At 44.0% G+C, this 21,299-nt stretch overlaps 1 protein-coding gene and 1 non-coding gene across 6 annotated transcripts; one reads left to right on the top strand and one right to left on the bottom strand.

Moving 5' to 3' along the window:
• The first annotated feature begins 2,720 nt into the window (after positions 1–2,720).
• HHIPL2 (HHIP like 2) lies at positions 2,721–19,387 on the top strand. Of its 5 annotated transcripts, none has more exons than XM_074863770.1 (9): positions 2,721–3,095; positions 8,663–9,315; positions 10,288–10,431; positions 10,792–11,123; positions 12,598–12,724; positions 13,094–13,236; positions 14,782–14,863; positions 17,880–17,962; positions 18,751–19,387. In XM_074863770.1, the coding sequence occupies exons 1-9, from the start codon at positions 2,730–2,732 to the stop codon at positions 19,122–19,124; spliced, it is 2,304 nt and encodes a 767-aa protein (XP_074719871.1). In that variant the 5' UTR covers positions 2,721–2,729; the 3' UTR covers positions 19,125–19,387. The 5 variants fall into 5 exon arrangements, with proteins under 5 accessions (XP_074719871.1, XP_074719875.1, XP_074719872.1 ...); XM_074863774.1 differs by having other exon boundaries at positions 13,113–13,236; positions 18,751–18,883; XM_074863771.1 differs by lacking the exon at positions 10,288–10,431.
• Positions 19,388–20,315: 928 nt separating this feature from the next.
• On the bottom strand, positions 20,316–20,388 carry TRNAT-UGU (transfer RNA threonine (anticodon UGU)). Its single transcript has one exon. It is a non-coding gene; the product is annotated as a tRNA-Thr (tRNA).
• Between the last annotated feature and the right edge of the window lie 911 nt (positions 20,389–21,299).

The following is a 21,299-nucleotide window of genomic DNA, read 5'->3' as shown; positions in this document are numbered from 1 at the left end:
CTACCCTCTGCTTTCCCTGTTGTTCCATTCGCGGTTTTGATGTTCCTGCTTGTGCTTTCCTGTTTTAAGGATGTCTTTAGTAAAGTTCAAGAAAAGCAAGCTAATGAATCATCAGCTGCTTTTTAAAGCATGTCAACCCTGTGCATTCTTACCCCCTTTCTTTTCCCCATCAGGTTCTCTGTATTCTGAGCAGCAGTCTCATTCTGAAAACTCTAGCAGGACTTGCCTTTGCTTTCAGAGCAGGGCAAGCATGTTGTCAGCACTAAACAAGTGCGTACCTTATCCTTGGAGTAGTCCCTGCAGAATCAGAGGTTTGATGTGTTGTGTACCGGTTTGAACTTCATGTTTTTCGGGGCTTTCTGTAATTGATGTTCTCATCTGCAATGGTAAATGGAAAGTTCCACTCAGTCCTGTGTTGTATTTAAAGAATGGCTAGAGGTGGTATGTTGGCCAAAAACACCGGACTGCCCCCTGCAAGGAGTCCTTTGGTAACGTGGGCAGTAAACTCTGTGGGAGGTTATGTGCTCTCTCCTTGCCTGATCATGAATAAAGCTATTGTAGTTTTTCTGCCCTTGTCAGGGGGGCAGCGAGGACTGTTCTTGCCTCCTGCTCTGAAATCCAGTAACTAGGAAGCGCAGTTCTGCACATGGGTAAGTATTCGGAGTTTGTCTGCAAATGGCATGTCCCTAGGCAAGGGAGAGAGGTGCTTAAGTTCTCTTAATGGTGGATAATGTTAGTTACCCCAAAGAGCTCAGTCGTGGTCAAAGGAATAAAAAGCATAGGGAACTTGCAGGCTGTAGTTACAAATGAAGAGTATGCAAATATCCTCACTTACCCTTGCTTTTTGTGGCCTCAAAATAAGACAAGTGCCAGGGGAGACCAAAGTAAAGCTTTAATTTCAGTGATTGTCTGCAATGTATGAGAGCAATAACTGAGATAAGCTGATACTTTTGCAGATTTAAATACTTGGATTTAAAGTGCTTTATCTCATGACAGTGCTCAATCTTGTGATTGGTGTTTTCCAGTTCAGTGAAGTCTAAGCAGACACAGGATTACTGGGAGGCCACTGGACAGTCAAGGTGCCACACATTAGAGCCACTGCAAAACAGGTGAAGGTTAAAAACCCAGAGTTTTTTTTAAAACAATCATTTCCCAGTAAAGACTCTGAGGAGATCCATAATCACAGAGTGTTCTCAGCTGTCACATTACACTGGTGATTATATTGAGAAGCTAGGACCGGGAGCTTTTACTTCTCCATGAGCTACATACAGATAGATCCTGGGAGTAAATGGTGATGTGTGGGGAGAGGGGGAGGAGTTTTGGATGAGTGGAGGCGTGCCTATACATTTCTTCCTGCAGCTTCCCTTTCCCCATTCTGCCTGTGTCCCATGGTGGTAAAGCAGTAAGTGGGAAGTTGCTAGAAACTGCACAAAGGATTGCACTGGCTGTAATAGTTTCTCCTAGGAATTGTGAGGAGGAGAGATCTAACTGTTTTTTTAAAATTACTTTGTTCCTCACTGATGTTTCAGAAGCAATAGCCTTGCTTTCTAATAAGCTCTGTTGCACGGAAATGTCTAGTGAGCAAATGCATGCTCAAGCCTCTTACAAAGAGCATCAGACTAGCTGATCACTCCTGTACCTGCAAGGTGAAGCATGACTTCCTCCTCATCACTTGGGCTCTTGGTGTGCGGCTGACGTTGAGCTCATGCCTTGTGGTGCACGCAGCACGGGGGTGAGGAGGGCTTGGTGCGTGTGGGTTTGTTGCGTTGTTATAAGTAGTGATGTGTACGCGAAAGAAGAATGTTTGATTTTGGTGAAGTGATAAAGGAGCTTTGTTGTGATCAAAGTGCTCTTGATCAGCTTGTTGGAAGAGCAGAGTTAAGGAAGTGTCATTCTCAGCAATACAGGCTGAGTGCAACGTGCACAAACATTGGTACACCTGCATGCACAGCTGATGCTGTACTTCACTAACTGGAGGGCTTGTGCATGCATTCTTCACCAGAGGGGAAAGTGGGCAAAAATCTCATGACTCTTTAAATCAGCTTAATGTCACCTGGGATCAAAGCCACTAAAATCAATTAGTTCAAGTACAGGTGTTACCACACAATATCACAGTCAACTTCAGATTGTACTGGTGCCTTAAATGTGTGTTTTCTCCTGCACTCTTCCTGAAATTCTTCTCATTTTCACCCTGAATCTATACCTGGATTTGTGGATAACAGCAACATTTATGTAAAACTTTTTGTCCTGAAATTACTTGTGCCTATGTTTAACTGCTGCCTTAATTTGGTTGTATTTTATGAGCCCTGTTCAGTCTTTATGAAACCAGACCCAAGTTTGGTGCATTTAAAAAGCTGAGTAAAATTAGCAATTGAGTAAAATTAGCTGAGTTGTTAGCAACTGAAAATTAAGTCACTTGTGTTTTGTAAATGGGGAGAGATTATCAGGTTGTGTATATAGGTATCATATTTCTGTTGTTTGTATTTCTTAGTGAAGGGTTTCCCAGACAGTTTAAACTAAATTGTGGGGCTTAGATTTGTGAGTGCTTCTAGGGGCATGAGAAATGTCTAGAGGGGAGGGTTCAGCTATGTGACGTATGAAATACCAAAGAGGCAGCCCGGAGGATTTTTCTCATGCCAAGTAGTAAACTTCAGAGAGGAAAAGGGAGAGAGAATGTAAGCAACCCTGAGTGAATGCTGAGCTCTGTGGCTGGCAATTAATAAAACAGGATGAATGAACCATACTACGAAGTAGTCCAGGATTTCTATACATCTGACCTCAAGAAGCCTACACGGAAGGAAGTGAATGTTTGGCCATGCACTGGAAGGAGCAGCAGCAGCTCTGGAGTTTCCTTTTTTTGCCTCTCCTTGTTGTGTCTGATAGGCAGTCTGCTGGGGCATCCTCAGTGTCTGGATTATGGGCCACCTTTCCAGCCACCTTTTCACCTGGAGTTCTGCTCTGCCTATGAAAATTTTGGCTGCTGTGACCAGGAGAGAGACAACAGCATTGCAGCAAAATACTGGGACATCATGGATTATATTGATCCCCGGGGGCATAAACTGTGTGGAACGTATATCAAAGATATCCTGTGTCAGGTAAGGCAGAAAAATAGTATCTGTATCATGCGCTTTGGGCTGACTTGGGAGTCAGTTGTGGTTCTGATAGCCTCTTATAGCTAGCTGTGTTGCTGTGAAAAGAGGTGTGGGAGCAGGGGAACGATGTGGCTGACAGGGTAATGGTACCTAATCCTCAGCATGCAATTTGCAATGTGCTTTGTGTAAGGTGCATCACTTTGTGGTATCTGGCGATAGACAGTGACATTTGCTAGCAATAATGATTTATGAAAGCATTGGCCAATGTGGATGATGATGGCAATCCTGCTGCTCTGCTAATTTTCTAATAACGAAGGGGAGAGTTACAGATCAATATTTACTTTCTGCTTGCAGCTACTAGGTGCTGGATTACAAATTCTACAGGATCAAATGATGTGGGAATTATCAGGCGAAGTGTTTGATCCCTGGACTGCATGAAGGATGTGTTTTGATTGTGTTCCTGCTGAGGATGCTCCAAATGGTGTGGTGGTTAAAGAACAAAATTTAATAGGCAGTGGTTTCACACAGCTGCTGCAAGGTCCTGAGGCTTCAGTCACTGCATTTTCATCAGTGCTGTCTCCCCACTGGCCATCTGGCTCATGGAAACAGGCACTGTGCAGTGAGAAAAGACCAAGGCACTGTTCTTCCTAGGTCCCCTGCCTCCTTGTAATAAGAGTGCAGAACTGACCTGCCTTTTTAACAACTGTTAGTCATGCAAAGCTGGATTTACTGCATGCCAAAACACAAAGCAGCCAAAAGACACACTTAATCTTACTAAGAACATATAAAACTCCTTTAGTTAATATTTCCTTAGCCTTAAAATATTAATCTGTGTACCAAAATGTTTCCACTCTTTTTGGATGCTGGCAAGATTTTGTGGCATCTCTTTGTGGTGGAGGGAACACCCTTTCAGCACCAGGGCTGAAAAAAGTAGCATCAGGGTTATTTGTCATTTTACAATAGGTAAACCAGAAAAAGATGTGTCACAGGTCCTAACAGAACCACCAGTGTTGGTGTTAAGAAGATTTTTCTACATGTTAAAGGTAGAAAAAACACTATAAAATTACTATTGCTTCTTTGATTGCTCATTCTGCAGGGCATAATTTAATTTTGCATTTGTTGCAAGTGTATTTTGTAGCAAAAAAACCTAACCCACCCTTATATTTCCTTATAGATTTTCAAAATAATGAGCTGTAAGTCTTTTCATATCTTTAGAGTAAAATTGTTGAATCTTTGGGGAGGAGCTTGTGATTGTTGTTCTTTCTGTTCAAGTTGGTGACAACCATGGAAATGAGGTTGGGTTCTTTGACAAATATTATTTGAATGTTTAATTAGTGGAGGAGTAAACACCTACCAAATGGTTTTGCTTTAGTGATGCTGCTTTGCTGGATCAAATTGTTACAGATGATCTCATGTGGAAGGGATGGAAAATTATGACATCTCCATTCTACCACCTCCGCAGTAGCCTGATAGTTCATAGTCGCTGCCTGTGAAGTGTTGACATGTACTTAGTGCCACATCAGATACAAAGACAGATGCATATATGTGATCAGGAGGTAGTTGTGCCAAGTGATTATTTCTGCTGTATACGACAGGACTTCAGATAAACTGCTACTGGTAACAAGTGCCTGTATTGATACTATTCATATGGAACATGGGACACAAAGATTAGTCTCAGAAGCAATGGTAGACAAAATAGTATTGCTTTCTTTTGTCTTTTGAACAAAACAAATTTCAAAGAGGAGGTGTAGGTGCTTATTGATAAACCTACATTAGTAGTAGCTGCTTTAACTTAGCGAAAGCAGCATAATTTCAGATCTTTGGGGAAGATCAGAGTAGTAGCAATGCATTGTAACAAAGCAGTTCATTCAGACAGGTGTTCTTTCAGTGCCAAAACCAGCAGACAGTCAAAACCAGACAACTTCTCTTCCCCCCCTCTGCCCTGCTTTCCTGGTGTGGTAATGAGTGGTGTGCTGAGTTTTACACAGAGGAAGCTGTTCCTGGCAACTTGCAGCAGTCTCGCTGGTCCTGCAGAGCCCAAGAAAGATGTCATGGAGTGCACCTTACCTTAGCAATGGAGCTGTGTGTTTCTTCACAGATGGAAGATGATTAGATGGGGATGTGTTCTGGATCATGAATTTCCTGCTGTCGCTGTAAACCAGATATGTTTCTCTTGAAAACTAACATGCTAGAAGAGGTATTTAAAGCAATCTGGCTCTTCTGGTAGAGCTGCTTCAGTTTGCATCTGGCAAGATCTGGGTCTATTTTTGCTAGCTACACTTGTTCTAAGCTTTTGTAGGTTTAGAGCTGTTCTAGGATTTAGCTTAAAAACTGAGTATGAAACTCTGAAAACTGCCTGTAAAGTTCTTAAGGAGGTGTTGTGCAAGTTGCATGGCTATAAAAATTCCCTGGATGCAAACCTTGCTACAAGCACTAGAACAGCTGTTTGGCTGATGGTTGAGAGGATGTTTCTCTATTCAGAAAACCACTACAGGAGCAAGTTAAAAACCCAAAAAGGACAATTAAGCCTTGTTCAAGCTGATCGAAAGCCATGATATTAGCATGGGACAGAAACTAGTGCAGGGAAAGCAACACGCTTTGTGAGTCAGTTCATCTGAGGCCTGATATGATTGCTGAATGCACACTCTTTTTGCAGAGAAACTATTACAAAACATCAAAGTATCTACTTGATCTTAGCAGCTTCTGTGTCTTGCTATATAAAGTAGTGGGATTAATTGCATTGTCGTGTGCGCTTGAGTGAAATGAAAGCAGGCAACCAACGGTGACTGCAAGGCCACCTAATCCTGGGAGTTTACATAGATGCTGGGGAATGGCCTCCACCTTGTGCGTCTTGCTGGGTCTGTGTGCTGCAGGTGTTGTTTGCCAGGCAAACACTGTGTGGGAAGCCCAGCGGCTGGAAAAGCATGGCAGCTGCTCAGAGGCTACGCTTATTTAGGAGGATGAACTGTAGGAGACCCTCATACTGCAGACTGTTGGCAGAACAGAGATGGTGGAGCTCGGAGATGGTGAGAATATACCTTCCTTCAGAGCAAGCTGGTTTTTTTTTTTCCTTCTCTTTCTCAGATTGTTGGTCTGGGAGCTGGACTCTGTTCCCACTTATTGAGAGAAATTAAAAATGTTTTCAAAGGTGTTAATAATCACTTCAGCACAGAATTGAGAGGAGCTTGAGACTGCAAGTGACTTGTGCACAACAGAGGGGTGAGCCAGCTGCAGCTGCGTGTTAGTGGGAATGAGGGAGCTTCCTAGGATTCAAAATGCAACGCAGGTTAGGCTCTGTCTGCTCTCCCCTACCTTTCCTTGGTGACACCTTATCAGGCTGTCACTTCTTCTTGTCTCCTAGTCACTTGAGATCAGCACCATTTTTTGTGAAAACCATGATATAATTAGAAAATCAATGTATTCAGGTGTGAGTGTGTACTGGTGAAAGTGGAGAGGGTGAGCGGTGGTTAATGGGCTCAGTAAGCATTAGGGGAGGAATACGCCTGCACCAAAGCTGCTCTCCTTCAAGAAGGTGAGAACAGAAAGACACTCACCTGAAGCTTTGGCTTTTATGGATAGCACTCAGGGCCTCATGGTGTCCTTCCTCATTCTGGGAGGATCTTAAACATGGTGAAAATTATGTGGTTCTGCCATCTAGGGCGGGGGTCAGGCTTCAAGGACAGACCTGGGGGACTTGGCTCCCCTTTGCAGGCTGGGGACTTATGCTGTGGGAATAGAAGTTCCTTACAGATGAGATGCAGAAGCAACAGAAAGTATCTCATTCTGTGCAGCTTGGTAACCAAATGGCAGCAGTGTAAAGTGAGAAACTTACTACACCATCCAAGAGTTGAAAGGGCTTTACTCTTGCAAGTCATACCTGTTCTTACTATGGCCAGAAGCCCTTGGGTTCTTCTGTGAGCAAAGGAAACAGTTTGTTATGCTAAGTTTGGAATGGGGGTCTGCAACCTTCAAGTTAGATATTCTAGAAAGGCTACTTCCATTAAAAAAGTTCAGTGCTTGTATAACTGCCCCAGATTTGTTTAAAGAATTCTGTTTAATGAAGCAGACTTGTTTAACAAGGCAGAAAAAATACTAATGTAGTAGTTCTTCATTCTTTGACTGTCTGTGTACTTATCTTCCTACATATGTGCTCAATAAAAACTTTGGATAGACTGTTTCAGGCTGCTGGCATGAAAACCAGTAAAATAGTCTTTCTGCAGAATTTAGCTCCTATCTTCTGCAACTTTGTGCTGAGTAAAATAGAGGTGAGATTTTAATGGAAATATCTTATTCTGGCCCAGAGTTTTTGCAAGATGAGTTTAAATTTAGGTACAAATTCAAACACAATGGCTGATTTTCACTATCTAACCTATATTTTGCACAGCTGAAAAAATTAATTATATTTGAAGGGACATAATTTTAGATACATAACAGTTGAAAATGTTGTCTGCAGTATTTTTTGACTCTATATGTGGTCTTTAGGAAATGGTAGCTATGTGAATTGTGTAAGATATTTACTTATTTGAATTGGTTTTAAATATCAACGACAGTCTGCTTCAGTGACATTATGCATGCAAGAACATGATTGAAGTTCTACAGCATCAGACCAAAGATTAATTTAGCCTGTATATTTAACCAATGTACATCTTTAGCACCTACAATTTCTTCCAGCAGAGTTCCACCTCCATTTTTTAACCTGGCTCCTACTAACTTTATCTGATACCTCATTTTTCTTCTGGGGGAAAGTAAGCCCCATCCATCTTCTCAGTGTCGCTTGTGGTATTTACAGACCCCGATCACCTCTCTGCAAGACTGCTCAGTCCCACTTTACCTAGCTGTTCTGTAGCTTTGACTGTGCTTGTTGCTCTTCACTGTTCTTTGTCCTTGAGGATTTGTTCCCCTATGTTTATTTTGGGAAGGGGAAGCAGAGCTGTGCGCAGTGTTGAAGGTGCGGGTGAACCTGTACCTGTTTTCTCTTTCTTGCTTTCCTAACACTTGATTAGACCTAGATATGGGCTTAAGTGTCTTAACAAAGTAAAATCTTAAATATATCTGGAAAAGTCTGTGATGTGAAAGATGTGTCCAGATTTGGGACTGCTGGTCTGGAAAAGTCTGAAGTACAAAGGGTAATGTTCTCCATAGTGCGAAGGGTTGCTGCACTGAGGAGGTTAACTGATTCTTCTCTCAATCTGTTAGGAACAGGTTACAAAGTACCTAGCATAAAATCTAGCAGGGGAAACTAAGGGGAATTTCTAAAAGCAAAGGTGAGACTAGATTGCAAGAAGAAAATGCCTGTCACTTCCTTAAAACCCTCTAGTAGTGGAGAATCCACAGCCTCCATAGATGTACTTCTATTAGGAATAAATTAGGTGCAGCTGAATGAAACTACTGACTTCTAAATTCCCTTCAGCCATATTCTGAGTGACTTTCTACTATTCCACTTCAAAGATGACTCACTCATTATGTTCACTGCCTTACTAATTTTTATTAACTGGCTTGCTTCCATGAAGGTGTCTTGGCTTCTCCTGGATGTGTGCACAGTCGCATGTTTAATTTCTTTCACTTTCTAGGAATGTTCTCCATATGCCGCACATCTCTATGATGCGGAAAACCCTCGGACACCTCTAAGAAACCTCCCAGGACTTTGTTTTGACTACTGCTCTGAGTTTCATCTCAACTGCCACTCTGCCATCAGCCTGCTGACGAGTGATAAGCACATCCAAGAATGCTGCGAGACAAACAGGACGCGCTTTTGCGACCTTCTTCACCTACACGATGAGGACTACTGCTTCCCCAACGTGCTGAAGAACACAGCCCTCAACCGCAACCTGGGCTCGGTGGTGGAGGGCCGCAAAGGCTGCCTCCAGCTCTGTCTGACAGAGGTTGCCAATGGCCTGAGGAACCCTGTGCTCATGGTGCACGCGAATGACCATACCCACCGCATGTTCATAGCTGAGCAGGTGGGCATGATCTGGGTCTACCTACCTGATGGCAGCCGACTGGAAGAGCCCTTTCTGGATATTAAAAGTATAGTGCTGGCTACACCATGGATAGGGGATGAGAGAGGCTTTCTGGGGATGGCTTTCCACCCCAAGTACAAGTACAATGGGAAGTTCTATATCTATTACTCATACATGGATAAGAACCGAGTGGAAAAGATCAGGATCAGTGAATTGAAGGTTTTGGCATCCGATGCCAATAAAGCTGATCCACGCTCAGAAAGGTAAAGTTCATGTTGAATCCTTCTGTATGTCACAATGAGAAGTTTTTCTCTGTCCCTGTCCTTCCCCCTTGCAGAACCTGCACATTCGCAGCCACCCTGGTTCAGGCATGTGACTGGCCTGCCATGAAGCTACCAGAGACAGGTTGGGTCAAGGTCACACAGCAAACTAGAAACAAAACTGAAAAGAAGACCCAGGATCTAGGCTTCCAGGTCATCTTCTCTCTCCCTCTTGTACTCTTGTCTTCTAAAGAGCAGTAATAGGCTTAAGTCTGTTATGGAATTAACATCTGCCCTAAAAGTGTGTTGTACTGTAGAAGAACGGGGATGCTTCACTACAGTACTATACATTCATTTGATCTGACACATGTGCACCTGCCCCATCCCCCTGCTACAAAAATAAGCTAATTCTCAGTTATGGAGAAGAATTTGTTAATAGTGCACTTACAATGACTGTGAAACTCTAGAGAAAATAAGATGCTTCTGAACCTCTCAAATTCACCAACTGCTTCTCATGTAATAAAGCAGAACCCACCTGCTGCAATCAAAGTTTAAGTGGCAAGAAGTGTTCCCTGCAGATGAACACATTATGTATTTTCAGTTGTGTTTTCAGACAAGCTGTGATTCTCCTGTGGTGGTGGGTGAGCTCTGTAGCAGAGGCATTAATGCAGCGCAGCCCAAAGCTGTAGTGCACGGGGCAGCTATAGTGCTGCATGGCTCCTGGGAAATGTGTTTCCCCAAGGGATGCCTCACTGAAAGGAGCTCTGCGGTAAGGTAGGCAGACAGCCTTATGCTGCAGGCTCACAGGAAACAGGATGCAACTCAGCACCATATTTAACAAAGCTGACAGGTCTGCACAGCTGGGAAATCTTGCTTTCTTCTGTAGAAGTAGTGATGCAATATTTCTGCAGCCTACCTGAGCATTCAGTCCTTCCCAGTAGCCACATCTGGACTTAATTATCTCATTTTTTTTAGGAATCTTCTGGAGCTTGAGGAACCAGCTGCAAATCATAATGGTGGGCAGCTGCTCTTTGGTGTGGATGGCTATATGTATCTATTCACAGGGGATGGAGGGAAAGCTGGAGACCCTTTTGGAAAATTCGGGAATGCTCAGAACAAGTAAGTGGGAGGGCAGGTGAAAGCTTTGAGCTTGTTCACCAAGATACAAGGTTTGGAAATGAGACAATGTGAAAGAATAAATTAAGAGTACTTCATGAAAGTGCTTCTGGATCTGCAAGTCTGCCTGATGCAGTATTCCAAAAATTTAAAATTTTACACTTTTGAAAGTTGAGAGAACCCAAGTTGTTTAGAGAGGGGAGAGTCTTCTGTGACTTGAGCAGGTTGCAAGACATACCAGCCACTGGTTTATTTTTTTTTGGACAGATAACTTTTCCTTTGGAAAGGGGGAAGAGAAAGAAAATTGTTTGTGTTTACAGCTGGCTCTCATGCTGGGCTTTCTTTTTCTGTCACTCTCTTTAGGAGTACTTTGTTGGGGAAAGTCTTGAGGATTGACGTGGATGGAAAAAACCCTGACGGGAAGCCTTATAGCATCCCTCCTGATAATCCATTTGTGTCTGATCCCAAGGCCCGCCCTGAGGTTTATGCTTATGGGGTCAGGAATATGTGGCGCTGTGCGGTTGACAGAGGGGACCCTGTCACGAAAAAGGGAAGAGGGAGGATATTCTGTGGGGATGTCGGGCAGAACAGGTTTGAAGAAATCGACATCATTGTTAAAGGAGGGAACTATGGCTGGAGAGCAAAGGAGGGATTTGAATGCTACGACACAAAGCTTTGCCACAATTCCTCTTTGGGTAAGGAAGAAGTTTCTTATAGAAGATTACTATTATATGTGTGTATTTAGTGGACTAAAGCACCATTTTTCCAGTGAAACTAAATAATCCTGTGTTGTGTGTTAAATGGTAACTGTTTACTTTTTAAGAGCAGAAATCCCTTTTCCCCAGCCCTGCGGTGTTGGTATGAAATGATGCCCTGCTTAGTAATGGAACTCCCTGCCATACATTGCACTGGACAAAGTGCTTAGGGTAAAAGCCTGTACCTTTTGCAGACAGAGTTTTCCTGGTGAAGTCAAGAAGGCAATGGATTGGGTTTAAGTAGAAAAGCAATACTATGTTTTCTTCAGAAGCTCTGAACGGTGGCTATAGCTAAGGAGTGTCGACCAAGCTGATGCTGAGACCCTGAAACAAACCCTGTGGAAGAGGCAGTGTGTCCTAGCGAGTGGGGTGCTGCAGCAGAACACCCAAAAGCTGTGTTATGGGTCTGACTGTGGGTGTGATGGACAAACTCACTTGCTGCCTTTTAAAAAAAGAAGAGTAGATATTGGTGATCTTTGTAAAGCTCTTTGGAAAGCATGGTAGAACAACTGAGTATTATTACAATGTTCCTCGAGCTGTTGGAAGAAAACACCTGGTCTCAAGCTCATGTGGATGTTCTGAAAGATTGAGCAGACTAGTGTAGAATGTGTGTTAGCAACACTTCTCCTCTACTATGCTGGTACCCACATGGCTCTTGAGTTTTTCTGTTTGGTTTGTTTTTTTTTTTTTTAAATGGCCCAGTACTCAGTTGACAACAACTGAATTAGTTTTTGCTGTTAATCTACAGTTTTTAATGAATGGCATTTGTGATCTGTATCCTCATCATTGAAGATTAAAGGCAAGCTACTTGACCCAGGGGAAAAAAAGTGAGGACAAGACTAAAATTTTGTGGGATCTGGTATTCAACCCAAGAAAGGGCTGAATTCAGTTCTAACATTGCCAAAAGCAAACCCTTTTTTTTTTTTTATAAGTCTCATGACATAAAATGGAGGTAGCACATTTATGCATGTTCTGTGCTGAGAATGCTGGCAAACCTATGAAGATGTTAACTTGCAACTGTGTGATCTTATTCCCTTCTCTAAAAATACCAGAATTTGTAAAGACAATCCCTGCTGAAATGATTGGTGCAATCACAAACTGGTAAGATAATACTTTCTGCAGGCTGGTACTTTTCTGCATTGCTTGCTTGATGCAGAGCATCTTGGTCCTATGTGTTACAGAAGCTCATCACAACTAAGCCTTGATAAGCAACTGCACAGAGAGCTCCTTAAAGCCCCTGGGTCTGTTTTGTCCTGGAGTAAATTACTGAATCCCCACTAAAATTTAACTGTGCTGTTTGTTCAACTCTACTGGTCCTTCTAGTCATTTTTGTGCCCATCGGTACCATTGAGCAATTGCTTTTTGATGTTCTCTGGATGTAAATTTTCTCACCTTTTATTCTTGTGTTTAACAGATGACATCCTTCCAATATTTGCATATGGCCGCAATATGGGGAAGTCAGTCACTGGAGGTTATGTGTACAGAGGATGTGAATCACCCAACTTGAATGGCCTTTATATTTTTGGTGATTTCATGAACGGGTGAGGCTAATTGTTTTCTCTACAGCTTCTGTTCTGTACCCACATTTGCCTTATCTGGGCAAATAAGCCTATCAGAGCATCCCAAAGCCTTCTGAGCTGGAGTAAATGAGAATCTCAGATGTCTGTGTATTAGTTTAAGTGCTCTGTTTGACTGTTATAACAACATTTTGGTTGGAATCTAAACTTCCTCCAATTTAGAGTCTTTAGGATAGGCTTGCTTTTGTTCAGGTCTATTTTTCCAAAAGACAACCATTAAAGCCAGTCAATAGTCAGGGTCCTTACTGATGCTTTTTTCAGTAATGCATATTTTTGACAGGAACTAATCTTGATAATGGAAACATAAAACACAGGGTTTTATTTTTCATCTAGTCGACTTATGGCTTTACAGGAAGATAAGACAAGTAAGTGGAAGAAGCAAGACATCTGCATTGGCAGCACAAGAGCATGTGCTTTCCCTGGAATGGTCAGTTCTTATAGCAAATTCATCATCTCCTTTGCTGAGGATGAAGCAGGTAGGTATCATGCTAGCCACACCTTTATTGGAAACTGTACTGTCAGTTCTGTATTTAGTAGGGCAAATGTGTAAAATTATGTTGCTTCTCTCATGTTACTAGAAAGCAGGCACTGCAAAACAGGTTTGTGGCTATCTCAGCATAGCAGGAAGGGTTGGTACATGGTTCGGAGAGGTCTCCTGCCCTGTGAGGTTATTGCAGATCGGCTTGGAGAGCTCAAGAGACAGATCCTCAACTGAACTTGCAGTCTGAACGCTTCAGGTCTCCAAGGAGTTTTAAATCCTGTTTGTTTCAGCCTTGCCTTGTCCTTTTGTTGTTGTTTCTGCTGTTTCATTAATGAAAATGTTGTTTATGCTGTTTCATCAATGCAGTTTGTTCTTTCATTGTAACAGCTCATCCTTGCTTGAGTCCTTACAGCTTATCTGAATTTCCCCCCTTCATTAGTATGAATTCCTCAGTCTTAATTCACAACAGCAGCACTTCACACTGTGGATTATAGACCAAGGCTTTATTTGGGGATGAGGAAAGCCATTCATTTTAAAATTTAGTGGAAATGTCTCAGTGCATAGGATTATTGCTATGATCATGATGACCAGATCTCTCACCAAGGTGAACTTTGTTTCAATTTCGTACAGTCTCCTGACAGACAGCTATGTATTACAAAAAGTGACTGCAAGTTTTTTGAGAACAGAGATGTGCTTTAGTGAGCTCTGATGCTTCATGATTCAGCAGAAAAAAAGATTTTCTTGTAATGAGAAGATCCTAGATTGTCTAGTTAGCATGTTCTGTCAAGGATGCAGGGAGATGCAGGCTTTGTTGTGAAATATGTACAATCTTTAACTGTTCTAACAACATGCGGAGTGAGTGGATGTTAAATGTCTCTTCTACTGGTTGTTCTTTTAGAAACCAATATGGTGTTGTCATGTAATCTGAAAGACGACAACAGTTTTGCCTAATTTGCAAGCTACTATAATTTGCCTGGATATTGTTCTAGTGGGTGCTGAAGGGAAGGCATGAGGAGTAGTTACTCTCCTCAGCAACCATACGGGAATAAGAAGCTTCTGTCTTCTGTGGATTAGCCAATTTAGCTCTTGTTGCATTTTTTTGGTACAACTATGAGATGGTTCAATATTTGTTGTGTGGTCTCCCCCTCTATTTGTAGCTTCTGGCTGCTTCTTTGGTACAAACGAGTTTAAAAAAATACACATTTTATACAGAGGAAAGTAACCTTTTGGAGGGCCACTGACATGAGGTAATGAAGGTCCTGCTCAGGCACTGTATTCGATCGAGAGCTGCTGGTTCTGTGTGGAACCCTACTGCAACCAAGAGATCATCTGGTGTCCCTGGGAGTCCACCTGCACAGACCAGGGTGAGACCAAAGCCCACTTCTTGGAAGTAAAACCCGGCTGATGGACTGACTGAAGGGGTTTTCTTTTCTGACCATGTGAATTAGTGAAGAGCCAGGAAAGAAAGGGAAATGGAGAACTAGGGTTCAGCTTGGGCACTTGAATCTGAGACTGGTTTTCTCTTTTCACTTCCATTTAGGTGAGCTGTATTTTATGTCTACTTCTTATCCCAGTGCCTATGCGCCACATGGATCACTCTACAAGTTTATTGATCCTGCAAGGTTAGTAATTAAAGATGTTTTTCTATGCCAAATTCTTCTATAATCACCACACATTCTCCAGCTATCACAGTAGAAAGAACGCGAAATACTACTGATACATAATCCCACTGACCTCCGCATCCAGTCGTCAGTTTTTGTTCACCCACTGTACCTCTACTGCAACTTTAGTCAGTTTTAGTTAATTTGTTCCCTGCTCATCATGTCTGTTCACCCAGAAATAAACAGAGTTCAGATACCTTAAAGGTCTGGGACAGTAAGGATCAAAATAATGTTTCCTTGGTTGCATATCTGAAGTATAGCACAGTGGTGTTTTAAAAATAGCAGTCTATATCCTTCAGGACCATGACATCAAGTATCTGTGATGAACTTGCATATAAATAAATTGCAGTTCACAGTTTAGTTTTCTTCACAAAGAAGAGCGAAACCCGGTGGTTCATGCAGTGTTCAGATAATAATTTGAGCCTGAACCTGAGTTTGTCCAAGCAAAATATTTTTTCCCCATTAAGCAGTTATCCCTACTAAAGTCTGTTTTTACAATAATAAGCATGCTTATGTAATTTTTTCCCCTCCCAAGCTTTTGGATCTTGCTAAAAAGCATTAAATGAGTTTCAAGTCACCCTGTAGATAAAGTACTAATGTGTCTGTGCTGTTGCTGAGATTTCAGACACTATCAAAATGAAGAAAACAAGTTACACTTTCTTGGGAAGTTAAATCCAAAGCCAGATAGTTAACTCAAGCTGTGTACCACAGTGATGGGAATAGGAACTTGACTGTAACTACTTGACGAGACTCCTGCCTTTAACAGCTTATCGTCTGCCAGGAAACTTTTGAACTGCACTAACTGTGGCTGATCAAAATGTAACATTTTCAACTAAAAAAAAGGAAAATTGTGAGAAAGCATAAATATAGAGAGCTTGAGCGTGCTCTATTTCACACACCAAAAAAAAAGCCCTGCATTCCCTATGCCACTCCCTAATGCACCATGACTATCAGGATGGTAAATTCTCTCCTCTTTCCCACTGTAAAGGGAGAAATGCAGCCTGTGGGACCCTCTTCAAGAGGCTGCCTGCCTCAGGACTGGTGTGCAGCAATGCACCATGTTATGATGACTCCACGTGGGCAGCAAGCCCGTGCCACGAATAAGATGGTTTCACTGCTCAGAAGGGCTTTCTGGAAAGAAGCCAGCTCTTCCTTCTGCTTTTGGAGCTTCATATCCATCACTTCTAGAGCAGGACCAGGCACTTATTTCCTTGGCTGTTTATTCTTGTATTTTCTGGTTCTCCTTATTTACCTTAGCCTGGATGCTGCTCTGCTCAGCTTTGCCCTTGCCTGTTTGCTTAAGCACTCTGCAGGATTGTCCAGGGTGTGCAGAACACTGACTGCTCCTCTGGAGGCTGGGTTTACTTGGCCCTAGAGCAGGGAGTCCTCCTAATGCCTCCAGATCCTGGGCTGTACTCTGGCCTTCTGATTGTATCATAAGCAGATATTTTTCCTTTCTCCTTTTCATTTTAATTATAGGATTCTTCCATTTCTGTCTCACTGTGAGCAGTGGCTGGGATAACTGGCTCCTCTGATGCCTCTGATGGATGCAGTCCCAGTCTGTCCAGCCAGACACTCCCTGCTTCCTGCTTGTGCTTCAGCAAGCCGCACAACGCCTGCTTCAAAACATTGGCAGGGCCACTGCCATCTTCCTGATGGCAACTCAAACCTCCCTAGGGACCTCCCAGGAGAACAGATAGCAGCAGTGCCCCGTGTCCCCGCTTCGGCTTGCCTCCCCAGCAGTGCTCTCGGCGGCAGCAGTGGCTGGTGTGTCTCTGCCTGGACTGGCACCAAATCCCTGCAGTCAGGAAGAGAGGGAAGAGGTGTTAGAAGGTGCTTTAAAAGGTCGAGAAAAGGGGGGGGGGGGAAGCCCCACACCAACCCCACAATCAGTGCCAACAACCCTGCTTTAGTAACATTTTTTAAAAAATTGAAATGGCATGGAGGAAGCACTTGGCTGTCTCCCTTGTCTGAAGGAGAGTGCTAATCACAAGAAAATGTGATGCCTTAGGTCATGCTTTGCTTAGCTCTGTGCTGTCAAGCATGCCAAATTGGAAGAGCCTGTTCTTATTTGTCCTACAGCAGTTCCCTTGGTAGGTAACAGAAAACACAGGTCTGTTGCTCTTTGTACCCCCCCTTCCTGTCATTTAAGGTGTGATGGCTTTACCTCAGGGAAAATGTGCTTTTTGGGGGTGCTTTTGTACCTACTTGTCAGGGAGCAGCAGGAGAGGAACATGGATACATTTTCTTTGCAGTTGTTGCTTCCTCCCTCTTTGCATGTTCCTTTCCTCTCTCATCCCTCTTGCTGCAGCACTCTCTTGTGTCTGAAGCAGCACCCTTTGAAGGTCACACTAACTTTTTGTGGGGCTGTGTGGGAATATTCTGCTGCACGCAGAGATTCTCACGCTTCACCCTGAGCGAGTGGAAAGCACTGACACTTACAAGCCTTAGGTGCATGAATGAGAGTCCTCCACTTCAAGGTGGGATGCACGAGCCAGTATTGCTGAGAATGACACAGTGACTGATAGTCTGAAATTCAACCAACGCATCCACCAGGCTTCTAGAAACAGCATTGTGCTGTGTTGCCAGCAGCAGGACATGTAGCTGAATGCACTTAATCAGTGCCCTTGAATTCACTGGTGGGCTACAAGTTCATGCAGGCAGGCCAGCATGATGTCCAGACATCATGATGGCAGTCCAGACTGCATGATGGCAGAAAGTTGACTAGAAGAGTGGTAGAAGAGTGGTAGAAGAGAAGCTGCAGCCTTCCAGCTGCTATTGCTATTCAGACAGGGATTTTATGGCTTGCGGCCCTGAGTTAGGCTCTTAAATTCCACCTACGTTGCACTCCAGGTGCCTGAAATGCCTTCATGCCTCTTCCAGCAGAGGCAAATGACAACAGGGGATTGATGTGTGCCTCTGGAATAAATAAACTTCCTTAACAGTCTCTGATGTCTGTGTATGTCTTTGTTTTAAGGAGAGCTCCACCAGGGAAGTGTAAATACAAGCCTGTTCCAGTGAAAACAAAGAGTAAACGGATACCATTTGTTCCACGTGCAAGTAAGTTGTTAGGCTTTTATTTCACTGAGAAGCAAAACATAACCATCTTACAGGCATGTGATTGAAATCTTGAGCGGTCTTAAAAACTAAAGCACTGAGCAGGAGCAGTCTTGAAGTTATCACATTTAATGTGTGCTGCTGTTGTCTGCTAGATTCCAAGCCTTTTCTTAGTCCCAGTCTCTGATTTCTTTTTTTCTAAGTGTTGCCAAGTAATAGTGTAAACAGGCATCACAAGGGAACTGATGGCTTTGATTCAGGTGTTGGGTTTGGTCTGGGAAGTTCTGAGTGCCTGTCCCTGGCTTTGTGACAGGCTCCTTGAGTCAAATAATCCTCTGTAAATCTAGGGGAGTCAATCTTCCTTTCTCCTGGCCTTTTTCTGTCCTACGTCCCATGCAACTAGGGCAGGGGTTACATCATATTATTGAGTAGAAACAGTGTTTAGCAAGTTGAGGTTATCTTCTCTGGGATTTCCAGGTATTAGTGTAACATGAAAAATTCATATTGCCAAGTCTGCCAAAGAAGTGTGCAAGGCTTCATCATATTCTGTATGGATTTATTTTCCATAAATATGCATTCATCATTTCTAAAATTAAACAAATTTTATCTCTAAGAAACCCAAGGCTCTTTTCATGGAATAAAAGAGGTTTATATAGTGTGTGTTCCTTCTTTCAGAATATCAGCTATTTTTCTTGACTGTAGCTCTAATAAGGGTTTATATCAGTTATATCTCTGAATTAGCCTTTTGCCTTAAAGCAGAGATGCTGAACCATGTTAATTACTTTCCTCAGAGACTGTCCTTGAGCTGCTTAATGAACCTTCAACAACCAAGCCTCGGAAAAAATCTTCTACCCCCACTGCAGCCATCCCAACGGTTTCTTCTAAGAAAGCTAAAAAGACCCCATTCACCAAAACAAAAGCATCAACAGTGAAAACAGCATCTGGTAAAAAGAGACAGAAAATCAAAGCTGAGGTGAAACCTCACAAGCTGAAGCAGGAAGAGAAGGTTGCACCTATTTCCAGAACCACACCAGCACCACCTTTACCAAAAAAGAAGAGCTCCCACCTAACCAGAACCAAGAAGCTTCTTCCAAAGAAAGGAGCACTAGCTAAGGAAAAAGTGGAGAAGAGGAGGAAGGAGGGTAGATTAAGCAGCAGCTTTTGAAGCTCAGTGATGTCCCAGAAAAAGTAAGTCACATATAAGATGGTGAAACAAATGTTTTGAATAGTGACCAAATACAAGAGTCAGCTGACTTGTTATGCCAGTGCTCCCAGGTGTGCCTCCATTAATGTCAGTGTTAGCACCAGCCTTGTAGTATTAACTTTCTTTGCGAATCCTGCTGTGATGTCCTTTTCTGATGTAAGTAGTTATGAGATTTGGTAAGATTTGGCTGTGTATGACTGTCTAATAAATCCAAGTGCCTTCAACTTTCAGGACTTGCATCTTTTATCCAAGAATATGAAGTAGACATGTCAATGACCTCACCTTTCTCTTTTTCCTTGTCCTTTAATTGAAATGCAATGAAAAATATATGAAGAGCGGTTGTCTTTCAGACAATGAAATTAGGCATTTTTTGTAAGCAATGGTTTTTTTTCAAGGTATGGATGACCTGCATGTTCCAAAAGATTCAGGAAGGGCTGGAAATGTTCAGCAAATCTTAAAAACAAACAAAATCAAAGCAACAGCAACCAAGTGACCCTCGAAAACCCTAGTTACAGCTGAGCACTTGGCTTCCATGTGCCCCCAGGTTGGATTCTGCCCTGCTGGAGAGCCCCCCCCGGCACACTAGCGAGGGCTGGGCGCAGGGTTACTGGCTGCGGCTCGCCCTGGCCGAGCCTCTTCTCTGACCTGGGTGCAACGTGGCTTTAGAGCTGAGGTGGAGGGGTGCGGAGCCCCCCGCCAGCCTGGCAGTAGCCGAGCTCCTCTGTGCACTGAACTTAACTCACAGTGGAGGTTCCAAGCAGAACTTGTCGAACGAGGACCGTGGGGCTGCATCATCCACGGTGGCAGTGGGGCAGTAACAAACCTCCAACTGCTTTTCCAGAGAAGTGTATCTATTTGTGTAGCCGAGTCATGGCCTGGCTTAGGCTTCCCCCTTGGCCTAAGACGGAGCCAAAGCACATGACATCATTTTGCACTCCCAACGTTACGTTTGTCTCCTACCGCCGCCCTCCGGCCGCACCCTTCCGGACCGCGAAGGCAGCACCCTGCTGCCGCGGCTGTGGCCGTCAGCCGGCGGGGAACGCTCCACCCAGACTCCCCTTCGCCTCCGCGAAGGCCTCTACGCGCCTGCGGAGCGAAACTACCCGCTTAGTCAGGCGAAAAAAAAAAAAAAAAAAAGGGGGAAAAGTCAAGAGGCCCCAGCGAGGATCGAACTCGCGACCCCTGGTTTACAAGACCAGTGCTCTAACCACTGAGCTATGGAGCCACCTATCAGTTCCAGCCCTGCCGACGCCCCCTGTCGTTCTCCCCGCGCTACGGGACGGCTCCCGGGGATGGGGGGCGGTGGGGGGCGGCCGCCGCCCCGGGGCTCAGCACCCCTCGTCCTGCGTGAACGTGACGCGGCGGGTGGGCCCGCCGCCCGCTCGGCCCCGGGCCGCGGCGCTGAGAGCAACCGAGCTTCCGGCAGCGGCCAGGGGGGCCCCCACCCCCGGCGCTGCGCTCCGCTCCGCTCCGCTCCCCCCCCAGCCTGGGTCCTTCTCCCGGGGCGCGCAGAGCCAGCCCCCACACCCCGCCGGGGTGTTTGGGTTTATTTCTAACCTGCGGAGCAGGGGGCCGAGCACCAGCCAGCACCCCCAGCCCACCACGCCTTCCTTTGTTATGGTAACAAAACGCAGGTGACTAGCATTCTCAAACTTCCCTCTACACCTCTCACACACCCCCCCATCATGCACCTGCCTTTTATCTCATGTATAAAACGTGGGGAGGTCCCCTAATTAGCATGCTCATTATTCACACGTGGGCGCGTATTTTAGTGTTATCGTTACCTGAGGTTACTATAGGATATACTCTCATCTTGACTTTATTCTAAAACGGTGCACATAAAACTGCAAAGCAGAAATTCACAGCTTTCTTACCCTGGGAGTTTCTGTGCTGCCTTTGTTAGTGATTAAGTATGTTCCAAGGTTACCGTGTTACCAAGGTCGAATTCTCCTCCACCAGTGCCAGTACCTACACAGTTGCTCGGTTTGGAATCTTTGGAACTCTTAACCCTTTTTCTTTCAACATCAGCAGGCTGTCTAGCAGCGTCCTCCATGCTGTGAAGGAGGGAGCAGTTGCTCCCCATGGTGGGAGCTGATTCAAGAATTTGAGAGGTAAGGCTGTGCGACATATGGTTTT

The sequence above is a fragment of the Strix uralensis genome, chromosome 3 (assembly GCF_047716275.1).
Source record: "Strix uralensis isolate ZFMK-TIS-50842 chromosome 3, bStrUra1, whole genome shotgun sequence".
NCBI classification, from domain to species: domain Eukaryota; kingdom Metazoa; phylum Chordata; class Aves; order Strigiformes; family Strigidae; genus Strix; species Strix uralensis.
This window is presented reverse-complemented; position numbering and strand designations above follow the sequence as displayed.